Raw genomic sequence first — 19,404 nt, forward strand, 5'->3', positions numbered from 1 at the left:
TTTTCGCTTAGCTAAAGTTTGTTTTAAATGATTACTCATGATGCTCTCAAGCTGAAAAAAATTTTTGGACCACTATAAACGGGCCACCCTGTATAAGATAAAACAAGTTTTTATAGTATTTTGACTTACTTAACTTATTTTATATTTTTGAAGTTAAAACATAAGGCATTGGTATATTTGAATGTTACTTTTCAAGAGAAAGTACAGCTGCAGACAATCTTTAAAATGATAAAAGTATTATTTACTATTATGGAATGTTATTCAAGATATTTCCAAGCAGCGGACTACTAAGACAGTAAAATATGTAGTACATTCCTCTCATAAGTATGCACCACTTGCAGATTTTGCCTTTATCTTATGAGATAAGTAATTTGAAATGGTATTGGATAAAGGAAGAGGTGTTAACTCTGACTTTTCCAATACTATTTAAGATATCGATCGCATTTCCATGTACATAACATAACAAATAATAAAATCGATATTTTAGATCCTCGTATATATTTTTTGATAGTTTAAAAAAGTCTATCGAACCTTTAATTCCAATTTCCAATGTACGTTTAACAAAAAAGAATAAAACAGAAGATATTTAATTAATTAGACGTGTAAATGTAGGGGCGCTTACAGCACAACCCTTTACATTAAATGAGTTTATTAAAATTGCCTCTCCTACAATAACACGTGTTTTTAAAAGGGTCGGAGCTATCTCGATCAATTTGGTAAAAGGCAAAATGAATAAGTGTTTGACCCTTCCAACGTAGTTTGTCCAAAAATATGTAAACAAAAAGCGAATAAATTCAAGTCTGAATGTTGTTTAACGCCCCTTTGAAATTTAACAGGCACGATTGCGGTTTCGTTCGGGATCAGGTACACGATTTTATGCCCAAATTTCGAAACACGTAAATATTATATGTCTTGATTAACGGCGGTAAAATTAGACTCGTATAATTATAATTAACATTGCCGTATTTATAAATACTTATAAATTTATACACAATTTTATTTAAAGATTTTTATAAATACCAAAATTAATTAGGCAAACCTACTCAGACAAACTATATTCTTGCTCCAGTATTGCTTCCTCCTGTGTTAACACACAATAACTAATTGCATTATCATTACCAAAAATTATTTTCATTAATCAACTTATTCTCTTACCATCTTTTGGCAGGTGATGCCGTGGAGGAGCTAGCGATGGTTCTTCCCTGGTGATGTTGATGGAGTGAGCTGGTCGCTGAGGTGGTACTGCAGCTACTGCTGGCGCTGGGGGTACTGCTGACTCCCCCCACCAGCGGTCGCTTGATTCATCTAGTATGAGAGAATCGTAGATTTGAGAAAGACGTCTTTTTGTTGAATTATTTATTTATTATTTATTTAATTATTTATTGCACACACAAAAAATAGGGGTTATTGTAAATTTGCCACAAAGTTAATTCGTCACCTAAAAAAGTATGTGTAAATTTGCCACACTTTTATTTTTTTAAAGTTAATTCGTCACGATTTAATATCAAGTATTGTAAATTCGTCACATCGATAATTTAAGTACAGATAGCAAAAAAATTAAACAATAAATTAATTTAAAATGTTTATTTCTTAATCAGTTTTAGATTTTCAACCTTACATGTAAAAAAATCACAGTCAAATTGGATGGCGCTGGACTTTGTAAAAACATAAGGCATAATAAAGATAAATTTTGCTAAAAACCAAGGAACATCTATTTTGTATATGTTCTAAAAATTCACAGCAGTTATAAAGAGTATTACTTAACATCTACATTATTCTACATAGGTAATGGTAAAAATCACAGTTCTCCCTATAAATATTTTTAAAATGTAATGAAATGAGAGCGGCTCTATAATATTTATCACAATCGTATAAAAATAAGGATAAAACATTTTTCACCTATTTTGTATACAGGGTGTAAGGGACAGCCTCCCGAAAACTTTAACCACCAATCATTCTGAGCAACTTTCTCAAAGAAAGCATATTGTGGAAATGAAAAAAAAAATTTCAACCTCCCATACAAAATTAGCATCTCACTCGTAAATTTTGTATTGATGGCACCAGTATTACGAGCTTTAAGAAAAAAAACTTTAAAATAAAATTCTAATAACACAATAAAAATTATAATACATAAAAAATCATTTCAAACTTTTAAAAAGCGTAAATCAATTTGACTCAATAATGAATTTACCTTATGTGAATGATGACTGTAATATTAAAATGTAAATCATTATATTGCTGGTTTCATCGCAGGCTGAAAGGTATAATTCACTTGCCTTGCTTGCTGGCGGTACTTTACTACTTGTGGCAAATTTACAATAACCCGAATATACCTGTGACGAACTTACACATACTTTTTAAGGCATGGACGAATTTACTTTCAATGTATGGGGTTTTAAAATCGTGACGAATTAACTTTGTGGCAAATTTACAATAACCCAGAAATAGAGACACATAAAGTACAGATAATAGGAAAATAATGTGTTCAAACGGTTGAATTAGGAGACGATACGATATAATATTAATCTAGAAGTGATAGATAAGTGTCCAACACACTCAAAATGATGAGGCATTGCCAATGTTGATACTACATTTGCGACGCGTCTATCATTTGGGCCTTTGAGTATAATTTGTCATTTTAACTGACCGTTAAGCAAAACAAAATATAACAGAAGTTGAAAACTGTCTGTAAAATATGAAGAAATATTTAAGAACTAGGTTTCCGCCCGCGGCTTCGCCCACGCAGTCAAAGAAACACGCATAGTTCCCGTTCCCGTGGGATTTCCGGGATAACGTCATTTTCCCGAGATAAAAAGTAGCCTATGTCCTTTCTCAAGTATCAAAATATCTCCATACCAAATTTCATGAAAATTGGTTCAGTAGTTTAGGCGTGATTGAGTAACAGACAGACAGACAGAGTTACTTTCGCATTTATAATATTAGTATGGATGATGCTAACCCCACATCTGACGTATAATCACGTAAAATACAATAAGAAAAGGTTATTTTTTTAACTCGCGCTACAAAAACCTCTTTCATATCAGAGCAAGATTTTAAATTTAACGTACCCTCAAAGATCTTAAAAGATATGCTTTTAGGACGAGATAAAGGTCGATTGTTTAACAACAATATCTATTAAATATTATTTAAGAAATCTAAAACAGCGGCAAAGCTTGAAATCTAATAAAGTCCAAATCAATGTACAAAATAAATACAGCAAATAACAGAGTGTTATATTCTGATCCAGTAATCCGTTTTCAAACTGACGTAAGCCAAAGGAAGAAAGGCAAACAAATCTTCGAGACTACTGGAGATAAAATTATGAGCGGATTAAACGAACTCTTAGCTTAATTATATTTTATCACGTTAGATAATTCTTGACAGGGTGAAGATACAATTTACAATTACTTTATCTACTCTTTAGTAATGTGCAATTTAAATACAAAACACGGTAATAGTGACTCCTGCTTTTAAAACTTATTTCTAAAGCTTTACCTTTCATATAATCTGTTCTATTTAGAGAATTCATGTTAATCAATTCATGCTTTTACACTATCTCGTGGAAATTGCAAAAAAAATAATATCACCTTTTCTTTTAAGGAGACAAATGTGTTATGCAAGTTTTCATGAACATTATTAAAATAAAGCGAATACCCTTGATTTTCTGAATATATTCATAAATGGTACAATATTACTTACAACTGAATATTACTATGCAAGAATATCATTAAATTTATCTTTAAAGCATTGAGTTGATGTATTATTAAAATTTTTCCTCCGAGATCTGAGAAGAATCACCTCTTCACCTCATTTATGAGGCGTTGCGTTGAATAAAAACATTCCCAGTTGTTTCTTCTTATCGGATTCTCGTTTGTATAATATTTTATGCCATTACAATTACAGATTTCGCTTATACTAGGAAGTCTTTAGGGTATGTAATGATGTTCAAAATGACTCGCAAACTATTGAACCAATAAACTGTATGTAGTCTTCTCTAAATCTATTTACAATAATAATAAGTAGGGTCGTTTTTCGCCGCGGTTTTGATAGAGGTTACAGAATTTTCTGGAAATCTTTTGCGTCAAACTAGTTTATCGGAGATAGGATTGCTTGAAGCCGGATTCGTAGCTTCAAGGAATCTTACCCGAGAGTGTTGTTATATAAAACGGGTTCTCATAACCAAAACTGCTTGTGGGAAAAGGATGGTTATGGCATAGTAGATGAATGCAAAGATAATGTAAGAGAAGTTGAGCTGATTATGATGGCAAATATTTTGAACGAAAATAAAATGTTATGCACTGAGAAGTAGGTACCTAGTCATTGTATTATTTTTGCAGTTTTCTTTTATACTAATAACTATAAAATCTAATAAAAAAAAACTAGAAAATTATATAAATATTTTGTTTAATGATTACAACCGATTTCTATAACACTTCTTAAGCACATCACGAGCACTTATTATTGCGAGTACAAACAGAATGTGTAAATTTAAATAATTGTGTGTTTTTTTTTCACCAGGTAATCTTCTATAAAACACTGTCTCGTGAAATTTCTCTTTCATGAAAAGTCTCCTTTTAAACTTTCTAGCTGCATATGAGTAATTATTTTCTGAAAACTCCAATGTAATTCCTTCGTAATAATTTCTTTCAATTTTTCATTTAGAATATATTATTCTGTGAATTTTCTCCTACACTTATACATTTATGCGAAATTTCTTGGATTTGTTAGAGAAATTTTAATGAAACCAGAAAATGTAAAATAGAGCTAAGATTTGTGAAATTTTTGTTGAACCACCATTTAAATAGCTTTGAATGTAAAATAATTTTGCACATGTAAGCTTTACTGCAGCGTATATATTTTATCATGTCCACGTCCTAAATAGGTTTAAATAATAATAAATAATTAGTTGTAGCCAGAAGCTCTTTCAAAATTCTATAAATATGGTTGCATTTTATTTTTATACTTCATGGACTTCTTGGAGACCCATATTAAAAATATTAAAGCAGCATTTTTCATTACTTTTTAAAGTCTTATAAAGCATCAGGTAAAATTTTGGTTTAAAATTAGCAATTCTCCGCTTGAAGAGTATTAATAATTTAGTCAAATTCTAAAACTCCACTGAATTTTAACTCGTTCCTGCTTAAGTTCTGCAGACTTTTGTCGCATTTTAAAGTACATGCATATTGCACGAGAAATCCGGTGAATTAAAAAATGTTCAAATGATTAGTTCGGATTTTATAATTTTATTTTGTCTCATTACCTAGTTAATTAACTTATGATGTAATCTTATGTACAGATATCGTACAACATAATTATAATAATTCAGTATATTTTAACCAAAAAAGTGTAAAATTTGATAATTTGCCATAAGATAAACGAGTAGTAGTTCAGTTTCTTCAACTAGGTCCTTATTAGGTTGATCTTTAGCTGATATGTTTTGTCTTATTATAAGCATACATCAATATGTTTAAAAACGAGCATATTCTACGCTATATTATTATACTTAATTATATTATGCTAGAAGCTAAAGAAGTATGTCTAGCTCCTAGAATCGGTCACTAAATTATCAAACTTAAACATACTAGTTTTATCCTATAACGTTCAAATGCAAGGCATGAATATCAGTTAACTCCAAAATATATGAATTCTGTGTAGCATGTTATATCATAAACTTTATAATTACTGTGAATTAAGCAACATCGCGGTTTTCATAATAATATGATGAGTCGGTATCGTGATATGAATTACTTAAATATTAATATTATTCGTAGTAGATTTTTAAATAGTTTTTTGTTTAATAGTGTAACTCGAGTTTAAAAATTAACGTTTAGTCACGTGTAGGGTGCATTTTTGTAAAAGTTTCAAGATTTAAAGAAGCTTAATAAACTCGGAATTTAGTTGTTTGAAAATTGTACTAGAATCTTTAGCTTTATTATTTTTCTTATTCGCATAGCAGATAGTTGATATAGTTAATAGAATAACATACTTTTATGCATTTTTAAACTTATGACAACAGATATCAATATCCCAGTAGGCATATCCCTTCTTGTCAAGATCAAACTGTATAATTATTGTTAAACTCCTAATTTCCGCAGTCTTGTAACAAGATATTCGGTTGAATTAAGCGCGCTTTTAGCGATGTTAAATTTAAAAGCACTTACCGACATCTTCGTGTTCAAGATCAGACACATCGTGGGCTACCTCATCCTCTTCAGGGGCACTCTCGTACCGTTCCTTCAGGACTGTCCGAGGCACTGAAACGAAAATTTCAACTCAATACCCCAATAATAGAGTTCAAAATCAACTAAAACTACTCTCAAGTGTGCTGAGTCCTGCGCTATTAGAGGCAACAAAAAAGGGACGTTAATTTTAGATTTTGAGGGTGATTTGGGTTTAAGGGTATTCGTGTTTTAAGTGCCTTTTATTTTTACAGTATTAAGTGATGCTTGAAAGTACGTGACTTATCCGCTATCAGTTTCAATCTACGAAAAGTGGATTTGTTTTCAATTAAGATGTCCAAATTTTAGTTATTTAAACAATTACGACGTTTTTAAAAATAGTGGTTTTATCTTAGTAACTAAGGCGTGCTCTATTGTTAAAATATATTTTAAAATAAACGAATGATCCAACGAGGATGCTACATATATCTAATTTCATAGTAGCTATCACATATCCCATCATATTTTGATTTTTATACAGAAATCCCACGATGACGGGAACTATGCATTTTTCTTTGACTACATGGCCGAAGCTGCGAACGAAAAGCTTTCAACGAGGTTATATTATTTGCATCGATCTAACTACACAAATATGCAAAATCGGAAGCATATTAGTCTAGTAGTACACCGTACTTTTGTGAAATAATAGTCGTATATTATATTATTTGGTTCACTTAACACGTTCCCCGTGCAAGGGGCGCACGACGCTCGTGGAACAATAGTCAGTTAATTCTGGCTAACCAATCCTGTATAATTCGACTGAAATAGTACGAGGCATCTGTGTATTAAGGAATAATGCATTTGTATTTGCATATTATAAGGGTATTCGATGCAGTGAAAACATTTATATTTGTACGTTTTAATATACCTAATACAGGCTACGTCGATATTGGCATCTAAAAAAGTCTATAGGTTTACACATGAATATAAATTTGAGATACTTGAACTATCTGATACTTGGCATACATTCCATTTTATCGTAGTTGAATAAAATTATGTGTTTACAGAACAAACCAAACACAAAATAATCCGTATTGACAATGAATTATTTTCCTGCGTTTAAAGTTTAAACAAAATATGTAGATAAATTATTTTAACTAAAATTGTTTCTATTTTCACATCAAATTATTATTACCTATAACAAAGAATTTTGAGTAATTGTTTATATTGATAGTTTTAGGTGGAACTGCAATTCATAAGAGCAAAAGATAAATGAAACCGTACTCAAACTCAAACCATTATTTCTACTTACTTTTATTTAGGCATATTAAAAATCCAGTTTCGATAGAGCCAACTCAAAATCACAGTTTATTGTCTGAACCTTGAAGATTTCTACCAAATACAAAATATTAGCGAATACTAATGTTCCCGCTAGACTAGATAATTTGTGTGAAGGTCAAGGCTTTACTATAACTCTATCATTATCCATCATACATAACACATGAGTGACACTGATCGATTTCTCTTCAAGCTAGTAAATTGTAGACCTTGTAACAAGTATTCAAGATTCTTCCTAATTAGTCTGGAAACGTCTAGAACTTGTCTGTTACTACTTATTATTAAAACTTCTTAAAAGCCCGTTAATTTAATGTTATTAACAATAATTTCAAGAACAAAACGACCGCACGGAATTCCTCTTACAATCTAAAGGAGTTGTCGTCGACAAATTTAAAATTAATTATTGAATTTTGAAGACTGTTTTCAATTGACGAAAGTAGGTGTGAAACTGTGAATTACCTCATTTTGTAGATATAAGAAATATCAATTTATGATGTTATGTTTACGTCATGTACTTAACATAATTATACCTATATCGAATTTGCAACTTTCTATTAAATCGTATAGTATTCATACATACTATATACTATACTATAAACTGATACGTACACGAAGCATACACAATATAGTATTGAAATAAAAGTAAAATGTTCTTTTTTTTCTATAAATCATAGTAGAATTTAAAATAACTACATTGAATTTTAGACTAATTGCAAGTCAAAAGTAAATGCCAAAGTGTAATTGGTTCTAATAAGTATAGATAACAATTTTAATTTATACGATTGATATCAAAGTGTTAACTAATGTGGGTTAATTGAATATGAATGAATACCTACTTGAACATGTTTTACATGAACAAAATACATAAGTATATACCTGATTCCAAAATCTTCAAAAATCAAACCTCCCTCTGTCTTGCTATAAAAACCTGTTCACTCATTGAAAACATAGCTATCATATCATTAAACGTAAGTTAACTGAAGTTTGACCTATAAAGAACTATACACCATCATGTTCAAAATAATATTACCCCCAACTATGAACTTCACGAGTTTCAAAGTTCAATTAAATTGAACAGTAACCGTTTGGAGAACATTCTGGAAGTTTCGTTTCATTGAAATCGGATTGCAATGGATCAATGTTCAGTCATTTCGGAGAAGTGGCTAAATCGTTTGGCTAACAGACACTAGCCACGTTGGTCGAATTAGTAAGTTGGAAGCTTTTGATTGTAATGCTTTGATGAGTTACCAAGAATTTACCGAGTTAAGTCATAATTATGAAATGATGCTTAACAATGTTTTTGTTAGTGTGGCGTGAACCACGCTTAAATTATAAAGAGTTATATTTTAGAAATAACAAAAAAACAAACGAAATAACGAAATTTTACAAAGAAATCGCATATTTAAAGAAATATAAATAATCATATTATTTACTTTTATTGGAAGTTTGAATATATTTTTCCATTATTTCTACGGGAAAAGTTGGCTTTCATTTATTTATGTAAATAATTAATTATGTGTTTACACAATAAAACAGATGTGACATTGACTAGAAATTACACTATTCATTTTAATTTAGATGTTTTTGTATCAGCCAAGCGAAGATGCTTTATAAGCCCATTAATTTGGCTGATACTCGTTGATTAAACATAGTCTTTGTCACGGATAACTCTAATAATAAATATTATATTATATTAATGATGGTACGGTTTTGACAGTACCAGCTTCATTCAAATAATATTTCAGTGCGTATTAGTAGGCATTCAGGAAGTTTCATTTTCAATGTTGCTGTAAAACTCGTGAATCTTTATATTGGTCACAATATGTGATATTTATCCAAGTTCTAAGACTTTATTATTTGTTCATTCAAACTGAAGCTAAGAATATTGCGCTGTATAAAGTCGGGGCACATAAAGTTTAATCTTTCGATTGTTTTGTGTTTGTTGGGCTTTGAGGAAAATCTTGTGGAATCGGTTATGTAAATTCTTTGTATGGTATTGACGTTATTTACACAATGACGTATTTATTTGTTATATTATATGTATAATAGTAACGAATGGTGCCCTGTAGCAAAGGTAAAAAATGTTCACAATGAATACCTATAGTCTAATTTCTAATTTGGCAATTGGGAGGGTTTTGTTTCGCACAATAGGATAATTGGCAGTACAATTTGAAGACCAATGCTGGATCAATGTACAAAGTATAAGTGGACATTTTCAACGATCCGTTCGTTTACAACATGACCACAGCTCGAGCCGGTAATGAAAAGCCCGACATCAACCGCAGAATACCACAGCGTGACATTAATCAATCCACTCTAACTGGTGGTAATGAATCAAAACATTTGATAAATCAATTGGTAACGAACCTTTATAAGCTCCAACACAAAAATTTATTTATTCTATCTATCTAGAAGCTCTTTGAAATAGTCATACCATACTTTAATCAAATACCACCGGTTGAGAAAGCAGTTTCTACAGAGAAGAGTCGGCAAGAAACTTGGTAGTTGCTCTTTTTTAAAGAGGATTTAAACATTAGTCTGATAGAAGCAAGAACCTAATACAAGAACATACTCTAAACATTCTATACTAACTTTGATAAATTCGAAGCGAGCAATCATGTCGGAGCGCAATAAGTTGGTAAAATTCCCAAAGCAAGTATGTGCTATAATAGCTAGAGAGCTAGCGCAAAGCTACCTGTATGTATTTGACCAGACCTGGATTTTTGTGTGTTGATTCCCCTATACCTACTATACATGAGATGAGGAGTCACTAAGCCCAGAGTGGTGGACGGGGCGCGCGCTCAGGTAAGACAGGTGGAAATTTTTGGCGAACTTTGAAACCATTTGACCACGTCTGCCATTTTGATATTTGAAAATAGATTATTATTACTATCGGAAAATAACAGTGGCAGACCATTATCACGCGGATAACATTCTGGCAGACACTTATGAAAGTGCTGAAAAAAATACAATTTTGAAAGTATTTGACCAGATCTGCCATTCATATATTTTATTTATTAGGGTCTTAAAAACTTATTTTCGAAACGGCAGACATTTTCATTGCGTACAGACTTCAGCAGACAACTAAACTTTACAGACTTCAGCAGTCAACAAGACTTAGCTTCTACATGGTCAGATGTATATAATATGTATTACGTTCCCTGACCTTACATCAATGATTTACTTTATTAATGTTTTTATGGTCATTTACATTTAATTTTGAAAACTATGGAATAAAATTTATAAATTTGATGATACAAAACTAAATACATTCGTAAAGAATCTCAAATATAAAGTTGTGTTGCAAATAACAAATCATCATTTAAATATTTAGTTTATTCACTTTATTTCTTTATTTAAGAAACAATAATTAACAATTACAAAACAACATAAAAAAACACGCATGCATTTATTGAAATGTTCATTCATCATCACTATCGTATGGCGTTGTGTATCTCGTCTTCATAATCCATTGAATCGGATTCTGTAAAAGTAAAACGTAAATTATATAATAAAAGAAATGAGTAAAGTCAAAAATAATTATTAAAGAATTAATCATTATAAACTTACCTAGTAAGGCAATGCCTTTGATGTCGCACGATGCCGCCGCGCCGCCAGTGTAGGTACTTCTGCTGCTACATGAAAATATGCTAGGGTTGCAACAAATGGGAAATAAAACAATTGTGATTATTACTATTATGATGTAATCATTTATTCATATGTACATTCAAAACAATTGCGATTATTAAATCTGATGTAATTATTTTTTCATAAATATATAATTATTATTAATTACATAATATATTGCACTGTGAAATATTTACGTATCACTTTATTTTTGATGTTCTTAATTGTCTTTTATAAAATTTAAGTGACGCATTCGCATTGGGATCAACAATAAGAAAAGAATGGAGACAACATATACATAGCTCTCTAAAATGATACAACGGATGTTTCCTGCGTTTTCTCGTCAAAATACCGAAAAAACGTAATTATTGTATAGTAGTTGGGCGTGAAAGTAAAAAAACAAATGAAAAGTGTTTTCCATATGATTATTTATTAAATTTACGCGATTAAGAATAATTTCAACGATACAATTTAGTAACCGATAATTCAGAGAAGGATTAAAGAAAATACCTGCCTGATCATTTTATCAAACTCTAAAAGAATTATGGTTATTTCGCATCACTCGGTTTATTAGTTTGGTAATAATTATTAAAGGTAGTTACAACCCTAGCCATTGAGTCGAACGGTAGGCAACACAATATCGACTTTGTGCGGGTACATATGGTACATTTCTTCTTGCTGTGAAGCGTAATTATTATTATTAAGATTTTTTAGGCTATATATAGCGTAGTAATTTTCACTTTTGCATGGAAGTGATGTATCTGCTAGTATCTAATCTGTACTGAAAACATCTGGCAATAACCGTTAGAGTGGGAACCGAAAAGAGCCCTCTCAGGAATAAAACCTAGACTATTTGAATGCTAGTAACTATATAAAATAAAAATACTATAGGCTAGAGTGAGAATAATATTGATATATATGGAAAAAAATAGCTACAGAGATAGTACTGTATGCATAGATCTGACCATGTAGTAGCTAGTTTTTGTTGTCTGCTGAAGTCTGTACGCAATGAAAATGTCTGCCGTTTCGAAAATAAGTTCTTAAGGACGCTGTCACAAATCTGCGTTACTCAAATTTAGGTATCTAACGACGTAACTTTGTTCGCGGCAATATCACGCTCACGTAAACATAGCGCATTCCATTTTATAGACCATCTTCATACTTGATATTATTTTTAATTTTTGATATTATGTATTTTTATTGAAATTGATTCCAGAAGATTACTAGGAACTTTAAAAATTCATTTTGTTACTTTTATTAGTAGGTACGATCCTAATAAGTATATTCAAACAACTTAAAAAAGTGTGACTATTTTACATCATTATTTCATTGAATAATAATCTATGAATTGTATACAATATCAAAGCTTTTTAAGAAATGTAGAATTATTATCATACATATGATGTTACCGGCACTGTATTAAATCCGGCATTGTATACAATTCTTAGTAAATGTATGTTATTCCGAAAAATAGTCGGAATGAAATAAATTATAGGTATTCGTCACATAACACATTACCTAGGATACTCTAAATCTGAACTTTTCCTACGTAGCAAACACATTTGCAAGTGTGGGTGGTTTTTGGGGTATCTATTAACCAATATGAGGTCAAAACTAAAATCCAAGATGGCGCCGACGAAAATTTTACATCTTTTCGTCATGGGTGTCATTTTCAAGGTTTTGGAGTAGCTCTTAACAAATATGAGGTCAAAACTAAAATCCAAGATGGCGCCGACGAAAATTTGACTTTTTTCGTGATGGGTGTCATTTTCATGGTTTTTGGGGTAGCTATTAACGAATATGAGGTTAAAACCAAAATCCAAGATGGCGCCGACGAAAATTTGACTTTTTTCGTGATGGGTGTCATTTTCATGGTTTTTGGGGTAGCTATTAACGAATATGAGGTTAAAACCAAAATCCAAGATGGCGCCGACGAAAATTTGACTTTTTTCGTGATGGGTGTCATTTTCATGGTTTTTGGGGTAGCTATTAACGAATATGAGGTTAAAACCAAAATCCAAGATGGCGCCGACGAAAATTTGACATCTTTTCGTCATAGGTGTAATTTTCTTACTAATAAAGAAGTAAACTAAAATAAAATAACAAAGATGTTAACGTTTTTGTTATTCTATTTAAGCACGCTGTTTCTTTTTCCGTACAAAAAAACTATGAGATATTGCAAAAAAATTGATCATCCATCCAATTTATGACCGCGCCAACCGATGCTTAACCTCGATATTTTTATTTGCTGCTATTGGTAGCGGTAAAGGAAATAACCTCATCTCTCAAAATTTTAACTGTTTACCTCATGTTTACCTCTAATCACGTTTCATGAGATACCTGGTGACAGATAAAAACACGAAATCTTAGTAATGAGGTCCTGTCATGTTACATTTACAAATTTATATTTATTCTATGCTAATACTAATATTATGAAGCTGAAGTATCTATTTTAAAAAAATAATTTTCAGTTTGTATTAGTAAGTAGGTACAATAAAACAAACAAAACATTGTAAAATTGTGTACACATGTAAAATTTTCGTCGGCACCATCTTGGATTTTATTTTTGACCTTATATTGGTTAATAGCTACCCCAAAAACCATGAAAATGACACACATGACGAAAAGATGTAAAATTGTCGTCGGCGCCATCTTGGATTTTAGTTTTGACCTCATATTAGTTAAAAGCTACCCCAAAAACCATGAAAATGACACCCATGACGAAAAGATGTAAAATTTTCGTCGGCGCCATCTTGGATTTTTAGTTTTGACCTCATATTGGTTAATATCCACCCCAAAAACCATGAAAATGACACCCATCACGGAAAGATGTAAAATTTTCGTCGGCGCCATCTTGGATTTTATTTTTGACCTCATATTGGTTAATAGCTACCCCAAAAACCATGAAAATGACACCCATCACGGAAAGATGTAAAATTTTCGTCGGCGCCATCTTGGATTTTATTTTTGACCTCATATTGGTTAATAGCTACCCCAAAAACCATGAAAATGACACCCATGACGAAAAGATGTAAAATTTTCGTCGGCGCCATCTTGGATTTTAGTTTTGACCTCATATAAGTTAATAGCTACCCCAAAAACCATGAAAATGACACCCATGACGAAAAGATGTAAAATTGTCGTCGGCGCCATCTTGGATTTTAGTTTTGACCTCATATTAGTTAATAGCTACCCCAAAAACCATGAAAATGACACCCATGACGAAAAGATGTAAAATTGTCGTCGGCGCCATCTTGGATTTTAGTTTTGACCTCATATTAGTTAATAGCTACCCCAAAAACCATGAAAATGACACCCATGACGAAAAGATGTAAAATTGTCGTCGGCGCCATCTTGGATTTTAGTTTTGACCTCATATTAGTTAATAGCTACCCCAAAAACCATGAAAATGACACCCATGACGAAAAGATGTAAAATTGTCGTCGGCGCCATCTTGGATTTTAGTTTTGACCTCATATTAGTTAATAGCTACCCCAAAAACCATGAAAATGACACCCATGACGAAAAGATGTAAAATTTTCGTCGGCGCCATCTTGGATTTTTAGTTTTGACCTCATATTGGTTAATATCCACCCCAAAAACCATGAAAATGACACCCATCACGGAAAGATGTAAAATTTTCGTCGGCGCCATCTTGGATTTTATTTTTGACCTCATATTGGTTAATAGCTACCCCAAAAACCATGAAAATGACACCCATGACGAAAAGATGGCAAATTTTCGTCGGCGCCATTTTGGATTTAAGTTTTGTCAAATTGCTTTACCCCACCAATCCGTTCAACAACCCATAAAAAAAGAGGATCTCAGTCAACATAATTTTTAAAACATAATTTTAAATTACAAATAATTGGAATATGAAACTTATACAGTTTACTCTTATAAAGTATCAAATATTTCAAATCACGAAAACGACAGTATACGCACAATAATCTTTTTCTAATTCGTTTTTATTTTTGGGACGAGGAGCGATACACCCGTCCTTCCAAGAGCGCTTCTGAGCGCGGTCTGACGACCCGCGAGAGCAAAATGTATGAAGAAATCGACAAGTATTTTTAATTTAGCTTATAATTGAAATAAAATTTTGATTTAGATACAAAAAAATTATCACAATCTATAAAGGACTATATATCCCTCAATAATTTATAGGTAAGAAGATAGATTAGGCTTTTAATTTTCTTAAAAGTGTACCGGTTTAGACCCCATTTTTTTGCATTTTATGCCATCATTGTGCTGGGAAAATCGTATTTCAGCGACAATTTTGTATGACGTCGTACAATTTTTATAAGATGATCGTAGAACTGAATATATTATCTTTAAATTAAGATATTACTTTGTTCTCACGTGTAAGTGCTTTGAGTTAAAATTGTACCGTAAAATAGCGGTTTTTGTTAAAAATCTGTTATAGCACCCTTAAGACCCTAATAAATAAAATATATGAATGGCAGATCTGGTCAAATACTTTCAAAATTGTATTTTTTTCAGCACTTTCATAAGTGTCTGCCAGAATGTTATCCGCGTGATAATGGTCTGCCATTGTTATTTTCCGATAGTAATAATAATCTATTTTCAAATATCAAAATGGCAGACGTGGTCAAATGGTTTCAAAGTTCGCCAAAAATTTCCACCTGTCTTACCTGAGCGCGCGCCCCGTCCACCACTCTGGGATTAGTGACTCCTCATCTCATGTATAGTAGGTATAGGGGAATCAACACACAAAAATCCAGGTCTGGTCAAATACATACAGGTAGCTTTGCGCTAGCTCTCTAGCTATAACTGTTGGCATCTTAACGTGTTCTTTGTGCATCGTGATTCATCAATGATTCAGAAGATAAATATAAGATGTATTTTAAACTCATTTGGTATTTCAATTTGTACAACAAATGTGTATGCACAGCTGTAGACATTTCTGCATTTGATAATAATATTATAATGAATGGATAATCTGGATCACATCTAAATACTAAATACCTATCCAATTACAGAATACAATATATCATATAATATATACTTGCGTCGTGAACAAGACCTAGCAATTGAACACAAGGATAACTAGAATGTCTTCATCCAGAAAATGGCTTAATCATAGAAAAACGGACATCGAAGACATTGCGCTGAAAAACACGAACAACTGAACAATAAAATGAGGATGCTCGACCCCGGGTGGCAATTCACATTTTTATATCCCATATGTATAAGTACGACGCCAGTCTGACTGGATACTCTATCTAGACAGCAAGATATTATGTTTCCGTATAAATTTAGAGATCCGGCTATTTTGTAGCTTAGAAAAAACATGGAATTGAAAAAGAATAGCCTCGTTATTTGATGTTTGGAGAGCATTACGGCTGCTAGGTCAATGAATCTTCTGATTGTATGGCGCACATTATATCCGGGATTCCATTTTGTTATCTGATATCATATAGTCATGAAAGTGATCAGAATATCATATTATGTATTATAAACACTATTTAATCCTCTGTATAATGATATTATATAATTGATATAAAATGTCTAAACTGCAAAAGTAAGCTAAATAACGATAAAATGATTTTCGGATTTCACCACCAAATGTCGCAAAACAATTTTAAGGGTACATTATTTTGTTATTGCAGAATTAATTTGCCAATTACGTCAACAGGAAATGGGAAGTGGTAATTTTATACAAAATATAGAAAATACTGGACTGACCTCAATAAAATGGGGACAATTTAACCAGTTAAAATTTTTTAAAATAAATGTTTTTCTTGATGAGTAATAAAATGGCAACTTTAAAGAAACCTACTAGTTTTCAATTACCTACTATATTATACTTTATTTATTGATTCAATCTTCAGTCTTTCCATACCATATCTCACGTAAACACAGTTAAAGTAAATAATACTAATAAGCCACAGTAAAGTATCAAAAGTATACAAGAGTGATGTTGAAGTTTGAACCGATTGCAATTCAACGAGATACGTGCAATAAGAGCTTTGTCGATCAATACTACTTCACGTGCAAACTTTGAACATTTTTATATCGATATTGCAAATAAGCAAATTCAGCTCGTATTATGATATAGGTAACGATGAATTGTATGAATAGGATATGAGGTTTCGAATGAAATCAGTGGGAGGTTAACGAATATCCGTATATTCGTTTAATAATAATTTTATGCCTTCATAACATTGTTAAAATATCTACTACTAATATAGTAAATTGGATAAAGGATTATAAAGTAAAATAAAAGTAGGTACTTACTTTTCTAATATAATTAAAATTTTTCATAATTTACTTACTTATTTAACTTTCAGAAAAGGGAATAATTTGAATACCTACACCCACGACCTGTTAAATAATTATTACAAATTAAATTCAGTTATTTCAGGAATTATTTGAAACACATTTTCCGTCAATCATTTGTTTTCAAAATAGAAGAGAAAAGGAAATGTTGGAATTATTGAAGATTTTCATTTCAAAGAACAAATCTTATTAAACGGTTTATTCCTACATAATGATTCTAGTCTAGACATTTAATTTGTTTGTAAGTTTGGTTTTAATCAAATTAGGAATAGGTACGCAATAGGAAATTTTGTGACAAAACAGAAAACAATATTATAATACTTTTAAGTTCGTCTATTTCGAAATATTCATTTCGAAAATTAATCTAGACCTCGTAGAATATCTCACACTATAATAATAAACATACTAACATTTATCAAATTTCTTACGACAAGATTGGTTTAGCGAAAATACATTATCCAATTATAAAAGAAAAGAAGAAATCTTTGCGCGAAAAGAAACTTAAAAAATCAATAACAATAAGAAAATATTTTGAAGTTGTTTACAAAAGTACTAAAGTTAATTCACATTTAAAAGTGATCGTTGATAAAAAAAGCTTGATCGTTCTTCTCTCGAGGCAATCCATTTTGATTTATCTCCGTTTATTTGGATCGTAAATAACTAACAGTAATTGTAAACGGTACAAAAGTTGTGTCAACAAGGATTTATTTCTTCAGTGTCCTTGAGGCTTCGGACACGTTTCAGGGTCCCCTTTAATATCCGGAGATACGGGCCAACGATACTAAAAATACAACGAACGAAATATTGCAATTAGAACTGTATAAACGGTTTTCGATGGAACAACAGACAGAAAGGAACGTGAGCGAATGGTTCTTGTTGAAGGATTTTATTGTACTTAAGACATTTAACTTTTATTTATAGATATTAGCTATTTTTCAAGTTTGTTTGTTTTGGTTGTAGAGAAGAATATGCTTATAGAAAAAATTGCACTGACGTCATTATTCCTACTGTTTTGTATAGACACATAATATATTGAATTGAATTAATGTATTTGTATTACATATTGGATACTTGTGTAAAATGACTAAAAGCATTGATTTAGATAAACCACTTCACCCAAAAACGCACTTAAAACTTGTCACCTAATTGATGATACAGGTATCGAAAGTTTTTATTAGTAGGTACATATTATGTTAAATAAATACATGTCAGCTAACAGCTACATTACTGCTATTTAGTAGTGCAGTCTTACATAGGCCCAATTTTCAAGAGCTTTTGCACGGTTTTCTGATTAATTATAGATGAAAGGCATTGAGATATTGATTAACTATAATTTTAATGATCAAAAATGTAGAGTTTTAACTCAACTCACATAAGACTATATTTTATTCATGTTAACTAAAACAAGGTGTTTATGAATAGTCATTTATAGAACCCGATAGCAGATAATATTATAAAATTCAAGCTTGACTGAAAAAGATTTTCCAATTATACACTTAAATCCTACAGTTGCTGTCATTGTTTGTGCATGCGCCCGTGTTTATTTGTTTGTACCGTAAGCGCAAGGGCTGCTTTCGGGGCTACTTGCCGGGCTGTTTGCCATGCTGCTTGCCACGCGTCTGAACATACCATTAAAACTACCAATAATGTCCACTTACCACACGTATACACGACTTTCATCAGGTACGTTTCAGTTACGTATGGTTCTAGGCACGTTATAATATGTGTAGATACTCTATACACAAGTAAAACTTACCACATGTATACACGACTTTTAGGTACGTCCTGCTGCCGGTGCGACACGGCTTGCCGAACATCTTGCTGTCCGCTGACAGCACGCAGCGTCGCTTGCCGTGACACTCGCGCATTGCTGTTTCTGTTGCGTATGGTTCTAGACAAGCTGTAATGTATATTTATATCAATGCTTATGAAATTATTGTATTGTCACAAATCGTTGATAAGTGTACAAAGTTTGAAT

General features: G+C 31.6%; 1 protein-coding gene across 1 annotated transcript in view; it reads right to left on the bottom strand.

The window, feature by feature from the left end:
• LOC149906386 (uncharacterized) overlaps window positions 1–19,404 on the bottom strand; it is a 53,605-nt gene that overhangs the window by 1,156 nt on the left and 33,045 nt on the right. Inside the window, exons 6-8 of the mRNA XM_090104591.1 lie at window positions 19,183–19,326; window positions 6,162–6,254; window positions 1,156–1,305 (exon numbers count right to left, since the gene is read on the bottom strand). Coding sequence (XP_089960717.1) covers window positions 1,156–1,305; window positions 6,162–6,254; window positions 19,183–19,326 — 387 coding nt within the window. The remainder of the gene's footprint in view (window positions 1–1,155; window positions 1,306–6,161; window positions 6,255–19,182; window positions 19,327–19,404) is intronic.

Source organism: Colias eurytheme, chromosome 8 (assembly GCF_061535395.1).
Source record: "Colias eurytheme isolate Ceu_HAF_F1 chromosome 8, ilColEury1 Martin Lab GWU primary, whole genome shotgun sequence".
NCBI lineage: Eukaryota > Metazoa > Arthropoda > Insecta > Lepidoptera > Pieridae > Colias > Colias eurytheme.